The 15441-nt window shown below is 38.8% G+C and overlaps 5 protein-coding genes and 1 non-coding gene across 9 annotated transcripts; 4 read left to right on the forward strand and 2 right to left on the reverse strand.

Moving 5' to 3' along the window:
- Positions 1 to 589: 589 nt before the first annotated feature.
- On the forward strand, positions 590 to 4928 carry LOC9309300 (protein NEDD1). 3 transcript variants are annotated; one of them, XM_021020270.1, is made up of 11 exons: positions 590 to 688; positions 785 to 949; positions 1262 to 1374; positions 1485 to 1745; positions 1836 to 1940; positions 2189 to 2254; positions 2443 to 2664; positions 2939 to 3445; positions 3648 to 4274; positions 4356 to 4532; positions 4610 to 4923. In XM_021020270.1, exons 2-11 carry the CDS (start codon positions 787 to 789, stop codon positions 4715 to 4717), a joined length of 2349 nt encoding a protein of 782 aa, XP_020875929.1. In that variant the 5' UTR covers positions 590 to 688; positions 785 to 786; the 3' UTR covers positions 4718 to 4923. The 3 variants fall into 3 exon arrangements, with proteins under 3 accessions (XP_020875929.1, XP_020875928.1, XP_020875930.1); XM_021020269.1 differs by having other exon boundaries at positions 608 to 949; positions 4610 to 4928; XM_021020271.1 differs by having other exon boundaries at positions 610 to 949; positions 4359 to 4532; positions 4610 to 4928.
- LOC9307263 (folylpolyglutamate synthase) lies at positions 4901 to 9984 on the reverse strand. 2 transcript variants are annotated; one of them, XM_002873186.2, is made up of 17 exons: positions 9795 to 9984; positions 9667 to 9706; positions 9457 to 9572; positions 9298 to 9363; positions 8708 to 8817; positions 8477 to 8537; positions 7883 to 7966; positions 7707 to 7763; positions 7289 to 7349; positions 7060 to 7106; positions 6891 to 6968; positions 6427 to 6591; positions 6053 to 6325; positions 5803 to 5881; positions 5547 to 5702; positions 5323 to 5438; positions 4901 to 5206 (listed from the first exon to the last, which is right to left on the reverse strand). In XM_002873186.2, the coding sequence occupies exons 1-17, from the start codon at positions 9936 to 9938 to the stop codon at positions 5147 to 5149; spliced, it is 1713 nt and encodes a 570-aa protein (XP_002873232.1). In that variant the 5' UTR covers positions 9939 to 9984; the 3' UTR covers positions 4901 to 5146. The 2 variants fall into 2 exon arrangements, with proteins under 2 accessions (XP_002873232.1, XP_020875949.1); XM_021020290.1 differs by lacking the exons at positions 9667 to 9706; positions 9795 to 9984 and adding an exon at positions 9015 to 9153 and having other exon boundaries at positions 9457 to 9555.
- An 89-nt stretch (positions 9985 to 10073) lies between these two features.
- On the forward strand, positions 10074 to 10147 carry TRNAV-CAC. Its single transcript has one exon. It is a non-coding gene; the product is annotated as a tRNA-Val (tRNA).
- An 81-nt stretch (positions 10148 to 10228) lies between these two features.
- Positions 10229 to 12261, forward strand: LOC9309301 (PRA1 family protein A2). The gene is made up of 7 exons (XM_021020378.1): positions 10229 to 10489; positions 10586 to 10626; positions 10715 to 10793; positions 11322 to 11408; positions 11491 to 11579; positions 11669 to 11740; positions 11820 to 12261. Exons 1-7 carry the CDS (start codon positions 10332 to 10334, stop codon positions 11921 to 11923), a joined length of 630 nt encoding a protein of 209 aa, XP_020876037.1. The 5' UTR covers positions 10229 to 10331; the 3' UTR covers positions 11924 to 12261.
- On the reverse strand, positions 12206 to 13378 carry LOC9307264 (uncharacterized protein At2g39795, mitochondrial). The gene is made up of 3 exons (XM_002873187.2): positions 13095 to 13378; positions 12563 to 12939; positions 12206 to 12486 (listed from the first exon to the last, which is right to left on the reverse strand). Exons 1-3 carry the CDS (start codon positions 13335 to 13337, stop codon positions 12327 to 12329), a joined length of 780 nt encoding a protein of 259 aa, XP_002873233.1. The 5' UTR covers positions 13338 to 13378; the 3' UTR covers positions 12206 to 12326.
- A 324-nt stretch (positions 13379 to 13702) lies between these two features.
- On the forward strand, positions 13703 to 15407 carry LOC9309302 (eukaryotic translation initiation factor 3 subunit G). The gene is made up of 2 exons (XM_021020357.1): positions 13703 to 14092; positions 14744 to 15407. The coding sequence occupies exons 1-2, from the start codon at positions 13762 to 13764 to the stop codon at positions 15280 to 15282; spliced, it is 870 nt and encodes a 289-aa protein (XP_020876016.1). The 5' UTR covers positions 13703 to 13761; the 3' UTR covers positions 15283 to 15407.
- Positions 15408 to 15441: the final 34 nt, after the last annotated feature.

Here is a 15441-nt window from a genome sequence, read left to right on the forward strand (position 1 = left end):
GTTCTGTTTTTTCTTTCTCAAGGAAAAGAAAGAAGTCAACACTATAGTCGAATAAGTTTGCACAAAATACGCTGAGGAGCTAATTCTAGTAAATTAATAAATTTTTGTTTTATCCTAATCATACTTTCAACATTATCGTACATAATACATAAGGAAACAATTTTTTTTTAAATGCTGAAAAACTAATTATACATTTTAGTAGATTAGTAATATTTTGTATTTTAATTCATATTTTAACATTTCCATAGTAAATATAGCAAAACTAATATTTCTTCCGTTGACATTTTGAAGTTTTGCACACAGTTTAAGAAATATTCACCTTAATAAAGCTCAACCAATAAAAAAAAATTTAATAATATAAATAATCATAAAATATTAAATTAATCTATAATTTGCCTAGAAACTTGAAAACATCTCATACTGTGAAACAAATAAATTTCTCTAAAACGTCTCATATTTTGAAACAGAGAAAGTATTTGTTTTCTTTTTTTTTTTTTCTTCTAGAAAGTATTTGTTTTCAAAAATATTAATATATACATTCACTGCTAATTTCTTTTTCTTCAAAGGAGGAAAGGGGGACAAGAGGTCGAGAAACTAATTTAATTTTTTAAAAAATACAATTTTCTTTTATCTAATTTCGAATCTCATAGGGTTCAAAATTTTGTTTCTGCTGTTCTCTCGAGGAAAGGTAGAGTTCCCGCATTGTCCGGATTCTCAGAGATTCATTCATTAATCTGAGTTTTCTCGGGAAAATTTACTGACTCTGAGTCTAACCCGAATCCAGCGATGATGTCGAACTTGGTGGAGCCTTCGTGGCGCCTCCTGGCAGCGAGCGGCGGAGATACGGTTAAGCTTTTCGACGTTTCTGCCGATTCCGGCGATCCCTGCGTTTTGAGCTATACTCCGACACCTGGCTGTGCTGTCAACTCCGTCAAGTGGAATCATACGAGTATGTAATCTCCGATTAGTCGCATTTCCTGGTTTGCTTGGTTGGTGAGAGATTAGGAAAGTAACTCAAGTAGTGATTCGCCATTTCTACTTTCGATCCTAGCTTTATGTAATGTTTTAGCTGAGTTTTGGTAGGGATTTTCTGTGATCTGCTCTTTAAAATTGATTTTCTGTGTTGTATTGGTGTCAACTTTAAGAATCCTATTAGGGAATGTAATTAGTCAATTTCTGCTGGAATCAAACAAATTTCTTGGTAGATCGTTGTGATTCTCTTTCTTTTCCATTTGTTGAAGTTATGTTATTTGGGATGCAGATTTAGTGGTGGCGAGTACGGGAGAAGATAAGAAGATATCCCTGTGGCGGAAAAATGGGCAGAGTTTAGGAACAGTTCCAGTTACTGGCAAGGACGGTGGTGATAGTGCCGAGGTTAATTCCTTTGTGGATGAGTTTTTTTCTCTCCAGTGATTCTGATTTCCATGTCTTGCATCTCTTGAATGATACTGTTTATTTATATGTTTGTGTCATAATGAATTCAGGAATGTTTATCGGCTATTAGCTTCAGCAAAAAAGGATCCAGGTACATTTGTTCTGGAGGAACTGGTCAAATTGTTAAGATATGGGATCTGCAAAGAAAGCTTTGTATTAAGAAGTTGAAGGGTCATACAAGTACAATAACGGGTGTCATGTACAACTGCAAAGATGAGCATTTGGCTTCTGTTAGTGTTGGTGGGGATCTAATAGTCCACAACCTTGCATCTGGAGCAAGGGCTACAGAACTCAAAGATCCAAATGGGCAGGTTGTTCAGTTTGTACATGTATGTTTCCATCCATAGCTCAGAGCATTGTTCGTCAAACTAATTGACTTTTTAATCGATTCAAGACACCAGGTATTAAGGTTGCTTGATTATTCAAGGTCCAGTCGACACCTCCTACTCACTGCAGGTGATGATGGCACTGTGCATCTGTGGGACACAACTGGTCGTAGCCCCAAGGTTTGCTCTTTTACTTATTGCAATTCATTTGGAAAAGACTGTATTTTCCATTACATTGGTTCTCCTGTTAATTTTGAAAAACTTTTAGGAAGGGGGGGGGAAGCCAATAAACTTTTCTCTGCATTCGCAGATATCACACATATATATATAAACAGAAGTCAGACGAGTACTTATATTTTTTCTCAAGACGTGTTAATGTTTCCCATTTAATTTCTGGTATCTGTGATGATTTGCTTTCATTTCCGCAGATGTCCTGGTTGAAGCAGCATTCGGCACCAACTGCTGGCGTTTGCTTCTCTCCATCAAACGAAAAGGTCGCTGAATCCTTATTATTCTTGCTACACATACGCAAATAAGTCAGAAAAATGTGATTGCAATTGGTTATCTGTAAACATGTGCATGTGCACCCTCAATTTTGATAAGCCTGTCTGATGGTCTTTGACATAGAGTTTATAAACATAGTATCTACGTAATCTACAATCTAGATTATCTACTGTAACAGATAATTGCTAGTGTGGGGATGGACAAAAAGCTTTACACTTATGATTCTGGATCCAGAAGATCTTCGTCCTGCATTGCCTATGAGGCACCTTTCTCCTCTTTGGCGTTTGGGGATAATGGTTATATTCTGGCAGCTGGAACCAGCAATGGTAGAGTAGTGTTTTACGACGTCCGTGGAAAACCGCAGCCTGTTACTGTCTTGCACGCTTTCAGTAATTCAGAGGTCAATAAATTTTTAACCCACTGCAATCTATTTAGCATGCCCTATATAATGACTCTGGTTCCATGGATTGTCATATTTTGCACTCATCAATATTAGTTGTTTATTTGTTGTCCCTATCCTGGTTTGTCAGCCACTTCATCAATTTAATAACTCCAACAGTAGAAGCGAATGTTTTTTTTCATTTGGTGTATATTGTTGTGGTCAACTGACGCATGCTATATAAGATTTCTTACTTTGGATTGCAAAGTTAACAGCATTTGTTTGTATTGATCAGGATGTAACAAGTCTTTCATGGCAAACATCAAAACCAGTTATTGTGAATGAGAAAAATTACACTTCTGAGATGGCTCTTCTTGGCAGTACTGTGGAAGATTCAGTTGTCATTCCGGATCCACTTCCCTCAACGACACCCTCAGCTTCACAGTCCGCTTTGGCACCAGGTTCCCGTGGAGTTTCCGCGAGTACTGTAAATGCATCATCAGTTGAACAAACACCAAATAGAACTCATCTATGGCCTGGTGGGCCACTGGGCAGACTGCATGCACTTCGTGCAAGTGACAGTTTTAATGATGATATGGGTGTTTTTTCACCTATTATTGACGTATCATCTGTTGAGAAGTGGGCTGATAGTGAAGGATTCAATAATAAGGAACATTTCGTTGTTGACAAAAAGCCGTCCTCTTTGCTATTTCCTTCATCCAGCAAGGGATATTCGTTCGGAGACGATGGAAACAAGGAACATCCGATATTCGACTGGAAACCAAGTTCTACTTCGAAACAGGTTCGCCTTTCTTCATCATGCAAGTGCTATTACTATTTTTATAAATCAATTTCATAACTTCATTATGTCTCCAAAGTTTTGGTTAGTCTGTTTATTTGTGGTTGTACAGAATACACACTGGCTGGACTTAATTTAACTTGCTCTCTATAATTCTCTTTCATATGTTTCATCGGTTTCAAACGTTTTTCCATCGTTCACACAGGATGACACGAGGGTTGCTTTTTCGTCTTTTGGATCTACTACGCCAACAGCATCATCCAAAAGTGAAGACACTGCCTTGACACCTCCAGAAGCATGGGGTGGCGATAAATTTTCTGAGAAGTTTAACCAGTTGGCCAATGAGAAATTTTCTGATAAATTTAGCCACCTGCATGCACCTTCACGTCTCGCGGTTTCAAGCACATGTGCTAGTACATCTGGATCAATGTTCTCTAGCTCTCGAGATTTCCCCTTGTCGCTTGGTCAGACAAACCTCGCAAACGCTAGCTCAGAATTCCCACGGATCAGAGACTTCTCTTCAACCTTTGAGACATCCTCAACACAGACAGACAACAACTTGCCTTCAAGCCCATTGTTTACAAAAGGCATCACAGCTCCGGGTAACATTGATTCATTGAGGCTATCACCAAATTTTACTCGTAGGTTCTCAACATATGCTGAGAGAATCAGCACCACTTCTTCCTTTAGTGACGGGGCCTCTCTCACTCTGGGTGGTTCACCCAAGATAAAGAAAACAGGCGCAGAAACGAGAGAGGAAGTTTTAAATCATCTGTTGCCGAGACCAGAGATGGTGGCTGCAACAGAAGCAGGAGCTATGCCGCTTATGAATGTATGTACAAGTTTCACAAAAACCTGAGACTTTATCTCTTTTGGATATCTGTAACTTCACTAACTTAGTGAAAATCTGTAGCAGGGAGGGTTGAAGCAACCTCAAACGGATCAACAGCAGATGATGGGTAGTAGCAATTTCACGCTTCAGCTATTTCAAAGAACGCTCGAAGGAACTTTGGATTCTTTCCAAAACTCAATTCATGATGACGTGAGGAACCTTCACATTGAGATCCTCAGACAGTTCCACATGCACGAGGTAGTGCTTGCTCTTGCTTGAATCTCATCAATGTCTTCTTCAAATGACTTGAAACTTTGTTTTTTTTTTTCAAACAGATGGAGATGTCGAAGGTGTTAAGCTCGATTCTGGAGAACCAAGCGGAGCAAATGAAGGAGTTAAAATTGTTGCGAAAAGAGAATCAAGAGCTCAAAGAAAGGCTATAGAGGAGACTGTTGTGAGTTTTTGTGTGTTCAAATGTTGCGTGGATTTCTATCATTCTCTTTGGTACTCTTCATGTGTTCCTCTCCGTTTTGCGATCGAATCCATTTTGATTTCATATTATGATTGATTCGTTTGGGTTTTGGTAGAGATCTTGTTTACATTGTAACATTGCATTTCCATTAATCTGGAGGAAGCAAACCATTAATCATGTCACAACGTTTGCGAACATGTTTCCTTTTTTTTGTTTGTTAACTATTGCTCTTGAATTTGAAAAAGACCAGCACAACTTTGTTAGTACTTAACCTGGAAACTTAAATCCAAATAATACAAAATAATAAGAAAGGCCATCCTCTTCCACAGTAGATACGGTGATTGGTGGATGACGACTCTCGTGTATTGAAATTTGAAAAGTGAAGTGTGTTTGTTTCTCTTCATTTTCTGATTAATCTCAGTACATCGCCCACAAGATGTAACGAACCAGTTACAAGGACCTGCACACATACACACACACACACACACAGCCATCTTACATTGCTCACTATTCATTATCCGAAAAACTGAAAACCGAATTGAACAGTCGTCAAGAAAAAAGAGGTTTGTGTTATACCTGGAAACGTGTGGCTGAGCTACTCTCATGTACAGTCTCCCTTAGCCATTTTATTGCCATGGGTAGTGAAGTAAACACCTCACTGTTTCCATTACTTTCACCATCATTTTTTCCGTCTGCGTGACCAAAAAAGAAGACTTAAGTTGAGATATTGATATCGACGACGTGTGTTTATTTTGTTCCATGATCAGAAAGATTTAAGACTAATGAATTTTTGTTACTACCTCTTTCACTCTGGACAAGGCTCTCCCACACTTTCTGGAGTGTGAACTGCCATGACAAGTCAACCTGTGGATCATTCTCTGGCAAATCAGCTGCTGTACCAACCTTGTGATACACCGACATGTTTGGAACAAACAATGCCTTCTTGAAATGGACACCTACATCAACCATTATTCAGCTTTCTGTAACTATTAACTCAGGCCAAGTTTTCTGTTTCTACATTTCGTCTTTTGAAGACACAAGGGCTCACGAACTTACCATACTTTGCGCACGTATTCCTTAGATGTGGAAGCAGCAGATTGGGGTCCCGAACTGACATACAATTGAACAACAATATCTGCAAAGCAGCCAGATGCTCTCGTTCAGACATTTAAAAAGCTTGGAGAATCTAGAGAAAGACAGGTATAGAGATAAGAAGATACTCTTAACCCAATCCTTTTCTTATGAATTCATTCAGTCTCTCATATGATTTATAAATCCAAGACAGGCCAAGAAACCCGGACCTTACCTGTTGACAGGTTTCATTTGACCATTTATCATGAGAGGATCCTGCGGAGCCATTAACCAAATGTCCTGAACTCCCTGACTGGTTGTCTCCCTTAACGGCAACCGAAAACCATTTGGCGCATGCTTCCATGCTTTCTGGACTGTGAGCTCCATCCAGATAAAATACTAGATCTCCCGAAGTCCGAGATTCAGTATATTGATCAGGGACGACCTGTGCTCGTCCTTGCAAACTCGCTGTAGCTAAGCCTTTAATGAATTGCTCAGGCAAAATACTCTAATTCGAAGAAGAATGTGGAAAAAATGATGAAATTCGCAAATGAGAGAAGGGCCAAGATACAAATCTGAGTAAAAATAAAGACGGAAAGAGCAGTTTACCATCTGAGTCCGACTCGGAACTTCAAGTTTACCAATTTTCTGAAGCCAGGTAGAGGCAAGCGAAACTGCTAGACCAGCATTGAGATATTGGTGCTCCCCATCAAGCCCAAGTTTCTGACCACTCAACAGCCTTGTGGTTAGTGGTTGCACCACTTCGAGATTCACCTGTCAATATGATGTTAAAGCTTCTCAAAAACACCTACCATTACTTTCATAATCTGTCAATAGAATGTTAAATCATCTCTGCAAAAGCACCCACAGATATATATAAAAAAAGCTAGAATGGGACTATAACTAATGCACCTATTTGTGGACACATTGGTTTCTCAATTTTCACCTTAAAAGAATGGTACATCTAAAATACTACAATCAACCAAGCAGCACATAAACAGAAACTGTATATATGTGCATACATTGTCTAACAAATTGTGACCATAGTGTTCACTAATTAAAATTGAGCGTACTTCTGATTCGGAAGCTTTCTCTTCAAGGACACGCATGGCTTCATCAGGTTGAGGCACTGTGAAAGCTGGAACTCCAAGCTGAAATACGAACAGGGAAGATAAGGCAACTATGGAGAATATTAAGGAAAAGTCAGTTCTAGTTTTAGATAAATAAGAGTTATATAGTCACCTTGAAAATTCCAGCCTTCTCACCAGCAATTTTTCCAAGAGTATCACCTGTGATACATCCCACAGAGAAGAAAGAAATCATGATATACTATCAGAGCAAAGGAAATGTAAGTCAAAATATGTCTGCTCATTTAACGCAAGCATAGACCTCATGATTTAAAGTTTCAATATGATAAAAGTTTTCATAGCAGTATAGGTATGGCATGCATGAGAAGATTCCAGTTACAAACCTAGAATTTCCATGTGGTCATATCCGAGTGAAGAAATACCACAGACCATAGGTTTCTGAACCTGTAACAACAAGTCAGCAGTGAATCTCCATGGAAACTTAATTAGGCACAAGAAAAGCTACTTATACTCTTCCTGATAGGTTTTTTTTTTTTTTTTGATAAAAACCCTTCCTGATAGTTATTCTTATATTAGTAGTTGGAGTCTTTTGAGGATGTAACCGGATTTCAGTGTTTGATTAACTAATGATTTGGGTTCTGATCTAGCGTTTTCATAAAACTATTACATGAACAAAGAAAAAAATGGAGACGATTAGATTTCAGGTTTCCTCTTTCTTCATAAACCCCAACCTTGGAGTTTGGTAGATATGTTCTATTTGGAGACACAAGCATTTTAGCTGAGAAAAAAGGTCAAACTTACCGCATTGGTGGCATCAAACTTCCCACCTAATCCTACCTCCAATATAGCAGCATCTACCTGCATAAAAAAGCAAAGAGCAGCACCCCTTATATCAATAAAGAGAACAAGACGTTTCTTTATCTATCATGTCACTGAGTAAGAAAAATAGTCAATCAAGGTAAAGACTGGTATCAAACCTCTTCGGCAGCAAATATTTTAAAAGCTAGCAATGCAAGGAAGCGGAAATATGTAGGCATTGGTATCTCCTCGTTTGTTCTCTCCTGCAAATCAAATAGTCAGCAAAATTTGTATTTTGAGTAAAAAACTAAAGCTCCCATCTCAATTTGCAACGATGCACACCATTATAAGTTCTTATGAGTTCATATCATGAGATTCTCAGACCACAACACAAAAGGTGATTTCAACCAGATACAGGGCGGGACACTATACATGTGCTCTACAGCATCACTACCGCCTCGAGGAAAATAGTTCCAATAAAGATTTATGTTGATGGCTTACTAAGTCAGGTGGAAGACTTAGTTCAGCAGTATATCAATTATACAATTTCTCTATATACCACAACTTCAGCACAGAACAACTCGGTTTTCAGTTAACATGGAAAGACAAAAAAATGTGTTCATGACAAAAGGGTGCTCTACTTCTTTATCACATTCTATATGGCTTTCATCACTAAGACTCGAACTACTAGTCAATCGAGAAACCCAAGACTACAGATATAGAGTTCAAAACAAATGATTCAAATAACTAATCTTCTTTTTTAAAGAACATACCTTGAGCCTGTTATAGCACCACCAGAAATAGCCCAAGAATTTCTCCTCACTTATGTCCACACTGCAGCAATACATAGAACATATCAGATTAAGCGAATATAAGAAATTCTCAGTAAAGAAGAGTGCAAAATAGGATTATGCTAGCGAAGTATTGTTGGTTCCTGATTCTATGAGGGCCGATAAATCTATACATATTTCCTCAGAATTTTCAGCAAACTTAGAAAAACTTACCCATCCAAACGAAATCTTTCCCGGACATCAATGAGGTGAGGTGAAGTGAAGAGTCCAGTTCGAAAGCCATAGTTTCGAATAATAGACTCTGTAAAGGTACATGTGGATCCCTTGAGGCCACATAAGAAACAAAAAAGAAAAATGTTAGGTGCTGGATCAGATAGTAATCAGCCATGCAAACAATGAATCACTTTCATTAATCAAATTCACTGCTAGTTTCATAACATTTTCCTTTGTGATATCACGATCTAGAAAGAAGAAGTGATAAGAGACATCAACTATGAACCAAGATTTATAAAGTGACAACTTTGCAAAACTGAGACTCCATCAAATGAAACCATATGCATCTCCTGGCATGTAAGGATCTCAAACCAATGTCCTTCTCGCACATATGTACAAGCAGAAACGTATCTCTCAAATCCCCACAGAGCAAAAACCTTAGGCTTCTGGCAAAGCAGTGATAAGGACGTAACGGTCACAATAAGATAGTGGAGTAACTAAACTAACAAAACCAACTCCTGATACTAATAGAAGATGATTTAGTATCATTTATTGCGCTTTACCAGGAAAAACTAAAGTTGTTGTAGTACCTTGCCTTTGGTTCCAGCGACATGAATAACTTTCATCTTTAAAATGTCTTCTTCCAGGTCAAGCAGCTACAAATTGAAAACAAGAAGGTGCCATAAATAATCAAAACAGAGGTGCAATAGATAATCGAAACTCTAAGAGAATCAAATGGCAAGAGAAACCTTGAGATAATCAAAAACTAACTCGAACCGATCCCCTTTGTTGCTCTTATCAGCACGACTTCGTTTCGTGATCAGAGACGACAACGCAGCCAAAGCTTCCTCATACGAATCACCACCTGTAACCAAAAAACAAACAAGTGAACTCGATTCGATTACTGTTAGCATCAAGTGAGGACGAGCTAGAGAAGAATCAGAGAATCAACAACAAACCTTGAGCTGCCATGTCGATCTGCTTTCTTAACGAACGAATCTGAAACGCGAACAAGTGAGAATTAGAATACCAAAGATGCCAAAAAAAACTCCGAGATCCTCGGAATGTGAGAGAGAGAAAAGGAAACCTGAAAAGAGAGAGATGTTAGGTGAGGCTGCTGGTGTTGGTAGTGATGGTGGAGCCCAAGTGTGAGAGGAATCGAGAGGTGGCAGAAAAACGCAGAGCTCAAACGGCACGATGTGGTTCGAGGTACTATCGAAACTGCATACATTCTCTGGTCTCTAACATTGCTACACTTCTTTTGCTTTTTGTTTAGTCTTTTTCGGCAATTCGTTGACGAAAGCAGAGCATCACAATTTTGCAATCTTTCTTTTATTAACGACAAACACTAACACAATAACAAGCAGTCTGGGTGGTGTAGTCGGTTATCACGCTAGTCTCACACACTAGAGGTCCCCGGTTCGAACCCGGGCTCAGACATTTTTTTTATTTTTTATTTGGATTCGAACGTGGGGACTCCCTCGTACACGTGTGTACTAATCTCCATCACTTAAGCAAAATCAAAACTTGAGCGGAGAACCAAACAATCACAAATCGTAATCAAACTCATCGGAGCTTCTTGAATTCGTCGTCTTTGAAGAGGAAGAGAGGAGGTGAGGGAGATATGGATTGGGACAACGTATCTGCTGAGGATGTAATTGAGGCGTTGAGAGAAGTCGAATGGTCGACGCCTCCTCGTTCGTTTGGCGAGTTCTTCTCTAGATTCGCATTCCCTCGCTCTTTCTCTAAATGGAAGAGCCGCCTCAAATGCAATCTCTACTAGTATTACCTCTCTCTCTCTCTATCTCAATTTTTGTCTGCTTCGATAGGATTTATGATTTTGCTCTTATTTTGGTTTTCGCTTGTTTTATGTTGCAGCTATAGGACGAATTACTTTATCTTGGTGATTTTCGTTCTGGGTAAGTGATTAGTTTACAGAATTTTATTGCTTTTTGCTGTATTTTTGGGATTTTGGGTTTTGATTAATCCATGTTTTTGTTGAATCAGGTATTGCGCTTGTTACGAGACCTCTGGCTATTGTTGGTACTGCTCTAACAGCCTTAAGCATAGCTTTCCTTAACGACAGGTATCATCTCCTGTGACTTGTTTTGGTTTCTACTTTTATATCTATGCTGTGCAATGCGTTTAAGGCTTCATTGTAATGTGAAGTTGGTGTAGTTTCGCATGCATTGGAAGATATTAGACTCCTTTGTTGTATACAGTGGTTGCTCTTCAACTGGATTTTAGTATTGGATTCGATAGGTTATATGATCTATGGTTTTTGAAATTTGAGTGTTTCATGGTGGCTTGTTCCATGTGTATTCACATGAACTTCATGGAGGCTTGTTCCATTTGTATTCACATGCATTAGAACTGGATATCAGTATTGGAATTACTAGGTTGTATGATTTTGGTTCTTCAAGTCCCGAGTTTTTCAAGGTGGTTGTTCAATCCCCACTGTTGCGATTTCATGTTCATGTTAGAATCTTACATCGATGTTAGTTGCTATTTGGTGAGATTGGATCAGCAAGTATTGTAGTATGTGGTTGTGTGTGTGTGCTCCCTAATCTATTAGTTGTTCGAACTTAACGGGGTTAAATGTTGTCTTTTGCAGTTTTGCAGCTAGTTTTAATGAGAAGTTTATAAGGACGATTAGGCATTTCTCCCCACACTTGGCTGCAAAAATGAGACCTCCCCACATGTGAGTTCCTTTTTAATTTAATTTCATGGAAGATATAAATAGGGTTCGTATTTACATTTATATAATATGTGATCACTTGCAGGCCTGTCATCCGTGGAAGATCGGCAGCAAGAAAGACAGTATACATATGTGGGAAACCACGATGGGTATTCGTTGTTACATTCCTTACAGGTACTTGAATACTCATAATCCCTCGTTATGTAGTTAATGTAACATTGGTGTCAAAACTGATCAATGTGTTAATTTTCTCATGTATATAGCCAGTATTGTCATGTGGTTTTCTTCCTGCGGTTTGTTGTGGGTCCTCTATGCACTCCTTACTTCCCTTGCTGGTAAGTTATTTCACCTGTTTTATCATAGATGTCCTTTGATGGAGTTTATGTTTTGACCCCCTAGGTTTTCTCTCCACAGTGACCATTGTTCATGCAAGCATGAGAACCCCAAATCTCAAGGCACGCTTGAACACATTCCGTGAAGAATTTCGGGCGGTCTGGCGTAATTATAGTGAACTTTAAGTCACAGGTCGCTACACAATCTAGAAGCAAACAAAACAGCCATGTTGTCAATTGTCAAGTTAGGGGATGCTTTCCATCAACCATGTTCACAGTTTATTCTTATCTTCTAGTAATATTCTAGCAAGATAGGCCATTAGTGAACATCCCTTGTTTTGTGCGATGATGGCTGATGCACTCCGGTTACATGGTTAAGATGGTTATTGGCAGTTCGATTGCAGACAGAATAGATTCACTTGAAATAGTGGACATACTTGACCAAGTTACTTCTAATTGGTGTAGTGATTTGACTTCACAATACTCTTTTTTATATATATATAAATAGATCCAAATAGAACTGAGTGGTGTTTCAAGTACAAAATTTGGAAGACAAAGAGTATCGGAATACAAAAGTGTTTTCTTTTTCTCAAGGTTTGACAAAGTTCTTGAGAGATTTCAACCACAGTAAGTGCTCTCTACTATCCTTGTTGATCATGTACTCGTGCAAGAAGTTGATCATGCTCGGCTTTATCCCTCTTATCTCAATGTACCTATGGAATGCCTTCCTTAGCTTTTCATCCAAAACCCTGTAGAAAGAAACAATCAAGGATCACGACTTTGGTTCTTGTGACATCAGAAGCTTCAAACTTTTTCGCCTATTACCTGAAGGAAGGGCCTTCATAAGCAAGCTCATCTTTAGATGGATCATCAGGAAATGTAACCCACATGTCCTTGATTACAATCTTGTCTGGAAAAGCAGTACATCTAAATTCCAAACTGGATCCTGTCTTCTTGGAAAGAGTTACTAAGAGAGGCACATTCGATTGCTTAGGCTTCTCTGGCTTATCATCATCTTCAACTTCTTCATTCTCTGCCTCTTCCTCATCATCTTCATCATCTTCTTTGTCACCTGTCACAAGATTAGTCATGTGTACTTCAACTTTAACAGTCTCTCCTTCGTATTCTCTAGTCAATGTCACGATCTTTCCTCCAGGTTTGTCTTCCATTTTGAAGGGAAAACCACTTGGAGTTTCTTCAACCTTTATTCACACAAAAAAAAAAAGGAAACAGAAAGATTACACACCATTGACATTGAAACAGAGCTTCACTAAACCCATAAGATCTTAACAGGAAACAAAAAATGGTAGAAATAAAAACATGAGAAATGTAAAAAAAGGGGAAGCTAAGAGTTTACTCGATCGTAATCATCAGCTTTCTCGGCGTATCCAATCTCCGTTTCGATAATTCGAAGAAGCGGATCGGTTGGAGAAGCTCTCTTTTTGGTCGATGTGGTAAATGGAACATTCCGGTCAACCGACGGCGTCAGATGTTGCCTCCGGCCGTAAGCGGACTGGTCCAACAATGAGTAAACGAAAAAACGGTTCTTGCAATAATTTCCGACAAACCGAGAAGCTGCGCGACGTACAAGAGTCGCCATTTTTTTGTGTTGGAAGCTCAAATTGGAAGAGTGAGGGTTTTAATTTTCCTTTAGGGTTTAATATTATACTCTCTCCGTATTTTAATAAGTGTCGTTTTAGGATTCTCTTTTTATAAAAACTAGATGTCGTTTTCAAATTTCTACGCAAAATTTTTTACTTTTTAATGTTTTATCATAAAACATTAAAAAGTAAAAAATTTTGTATAAAAATTTGAAAACGACATCCAATTCAAAAAAATAAAAATTCAGAAAAATTCAGGACCGTGCTAAAAATACGGGCCAAGATGGGCTGAGTGGCCCATTACGACATTAAGAGACCGTTTCCATAATCGGAAACCCTAGTTTGCTTCTTCTTCAGTTGTTGCCTTTTAAACGAAAGAAACGAACACATTAAGCGGCATATCTAAATCTGAGAGATAAAAAAATGGCGATTGATTCGATGCAAAAAACAAACAAGCTTCGATGGGGAGAAATTGACGAAGAAGAAGACAACTTTGATTTCCTTCTTCCGCCTAAGCAAATGATTGGTCCGGACCAGAACGGTGTAAAGAAAGTGATTGAGTACAAGTTCAACGACGAGGGCAAAAAGGTCAAAATCACTACCACGACCCGCGTTCAGAAGCGAGCTCTGACCAAACAAGCCGTGGAGCGACGGAGCTGGAATAAGTTCGGAGACTCAGCCAATGAGGAAGCCGGTAGCTACCTCACAATGCGTTCAACAGAGGATATCATCTTGGAACGAATTAGAGCTCCTGGTATATCTTCATCTTTGCATTTTGGTTTGTTAGGATTCGTTGTTCTTATGCTCTGTTTTGATTTTGGTGGCTAATTAGCCAGTCACATGTTACTGTTTGTGTGAATGGTCAGTAAGCACACCTATAGCAATGTCGTTGGTGATTCGTTTCAACACTAAAACAGGATTAAACCCAGTTTTGGTTATGGATCATCAACTATATCTTTGGTTTCAATTTTTTTGTAAATGTGTAGCATAACAAAAGTGCCCAATTAGCCGATCACATATTAGCCATATGGCTGCTACTTTCTGTGATTGGTCAGTATGTCACCAATAGCACTATCTTTGTTGGTAGCCTTTTCTGAATGTGAGCAAATTTTGTGTTCTTCTTTCTTGGCTGTTAACTGTACACATAAAGTTCTCATTTTTACATAAGTCTCTCTATGGGTGGACACGTTAGTCAGCCACATTATTCTATATGTGGGTGGCCGTAATGCCCACCCAGATGTTTTGTTGGTGGCTTCTTTCACGAAAGTAGATTTCTGCTTTCACTTCCTAGCTATCAACTACATTTTTGAGTTAAAAGTTTTTGATGGAGAAATATCTTGCTTTACCATCTTAAGTGTACTTTTATTTTGAGGTTTTGAGATCTTTATTCTTTCGGAAATCTCAGGTAGCAACGCGGAACAGTCCACGATATCAGGAGATAGCATGTCTCAGCTGGGAAAACCGGGTGCGGTCCTCATGGTCTGCAGGTTATGCCACAAGAAAGGTGACCACTGGACATCAAGATGCCCACAGAAGGATCTCTTATCCTTAATGGACGAGCCTTTAACAGCAGAAACTTCTACATCGAGCATAGCTGGAACTGGAACTGGCAAGGCTGCTTATGTCCCGCCAAGTATGAGAGATGGTGCAGACAGAAAAGCTGCTGGTTCAGACATGAGGAGTAGAAATGAGGGGAACTCTGTCCGTGTGACTAACTTGTCTGAAGATACCCGTGGACCGGATTTGATGGAGTTGTTTCGTCCGTTTGGTGCTGTAAACCGTTGTCATGTAGCCATACACCAGAAGGCGAGCATGAGCAGAGGATTTGGTTTTGTCAGTTTTGTCAGGAGGGAAGATGCACAGCGAGCAATCAACACATTGAATGGCTATGGCTATGATAACCTCATTCTTAGGGTTGAATGGGCCACTCCTAAACCCAATTAGATCTTTTCATTCTCTAATTATAATATTCTTTGTAAGATGTTAATGCATATGTATTATTGACTATAAATTCTCGAGATAAATTCATGATGTTGCTAACTTTCACTCGTATGCAAGTTCCTACTAAATGCATTTTTGTTGAATACGTGCAAAAGGTAATAA

Source organism: Arabidopsis lyrata (assembly GCF_000004255.2).
Source record: "Arabidopsis lyrata subsp. lyrata unplaced genomic scaffold ARALYscaffold_6, whole genome shotgun sequence".
NCBI lineage: Eukaryota > Viridiplantae > Streptophyta > Magnoliopsida > Brassicales > Brassicaceae > Arabidopsis > Arabidopsis lyrata.

Excerpts from the sequence above, each read along its gene's own strand:
- LOC9309300 (XM_021020270.1), top strand. The coding sequence starts at position 787 with ATGATGTCGAACTTGGTGGAGCCTTCGTGGCGCCTCCTGGCAGCGAGC. Across the intron at positions 1,941-2,188 it reads CAACTGGTCGTAGCCCCAAG|ATGTCCTGGTTGAAGCAGCA; the intron begins GTTTGCTCTTTT and ends TCATTTCCGCAG. Across the intron at positions 2,255-2,442 it reads TCTCTCCATCAAACGAAAAG|ATAATTGCTAGTGTGGGGAT; the intron begins GTCGCTGAATCC and ends CTACTGTAACAG.
- LOC9309301 (XM_021020378.1), top strand. The coding sequence starts at position 10,332 with ATGGATTGGGACAACGTATCTGCTGAGGATGTAATTGAGGCGTTGAGA. Across the intron at positions 10,627-10,714 it reads CTTGGTGATTTTCGTTCTGG|GTATTGCGCTTGTTACGAGA; the intron begins GTAAGTGATTAG and ends TTGTTGAATCAG. Across the intron at positions 11,409-11,490 it reads AAAATGAGACCTCCCCACAT|GCCTGTCATCCGTGGAAGAT; the intron begins GTGAGTTCCTTT and ends GATCACTTGCAG.
- LOC9307263 (XM_002873186.2), bottom strand. The coding sequence starts at position 9,938 with ATGTATGCAGTTTCGATAGTACCTCGAACCACATCGTGCCGTTTGAGC. Across the intron at positions 8,818-9,297 it reads TCGCTGGAACCAAAGGCAAG|GGATCCACATGTACCTTTAC; the intron begins GTACTACAACAA and ends TGTGGCCTCAAG. Across the intron at positions 7,764-7,882 it reads AAATATTTGCTGCCGAAGAG|GTAGATGCTGCTATATTGGA; the intron begins GTTTGATACCAG and ends TTTTTTATGCAG.
- LOC9307264 (XM_002873187.2), bottom strand. The coding sequence starts at position 13,337 with ATGGCGACTCTTGTACGTCGCGCAGCTTCTCGGTTTGTCGGAAATTAT. Across the intron at positions 12,940-13,094 it reads AAGCTGATGATTACGATCGA|GTTGAAGAAACTCCAAGTGG; the intron begins GTAAACTCTTAG and ends GTGTGAATAAAG. Across the intron at positions 12,487-12,562 it reads TATGAAGGCCCTTCCTTCAG|GGTTTTGGATGAAAAGCTAA; the intron begins GTAATAGGCGAA and ends TTCTTTCTACAG.
- LOC9309302 (XM_021020357.1), top strand. The coding sequence starts at position 13,762 with ATGGCGATTGATTCGATGCAAAAAACAAACAAGCTTCGATGGGGAGAA. Across the intron at positions 14,093-14,743 it reads GGAACGAATTAGAGCTCCTG|GTAGCAACGCGGAACAGTCC; the intron begins GTATATCTTCAT and ends CGGAAATCTCAG.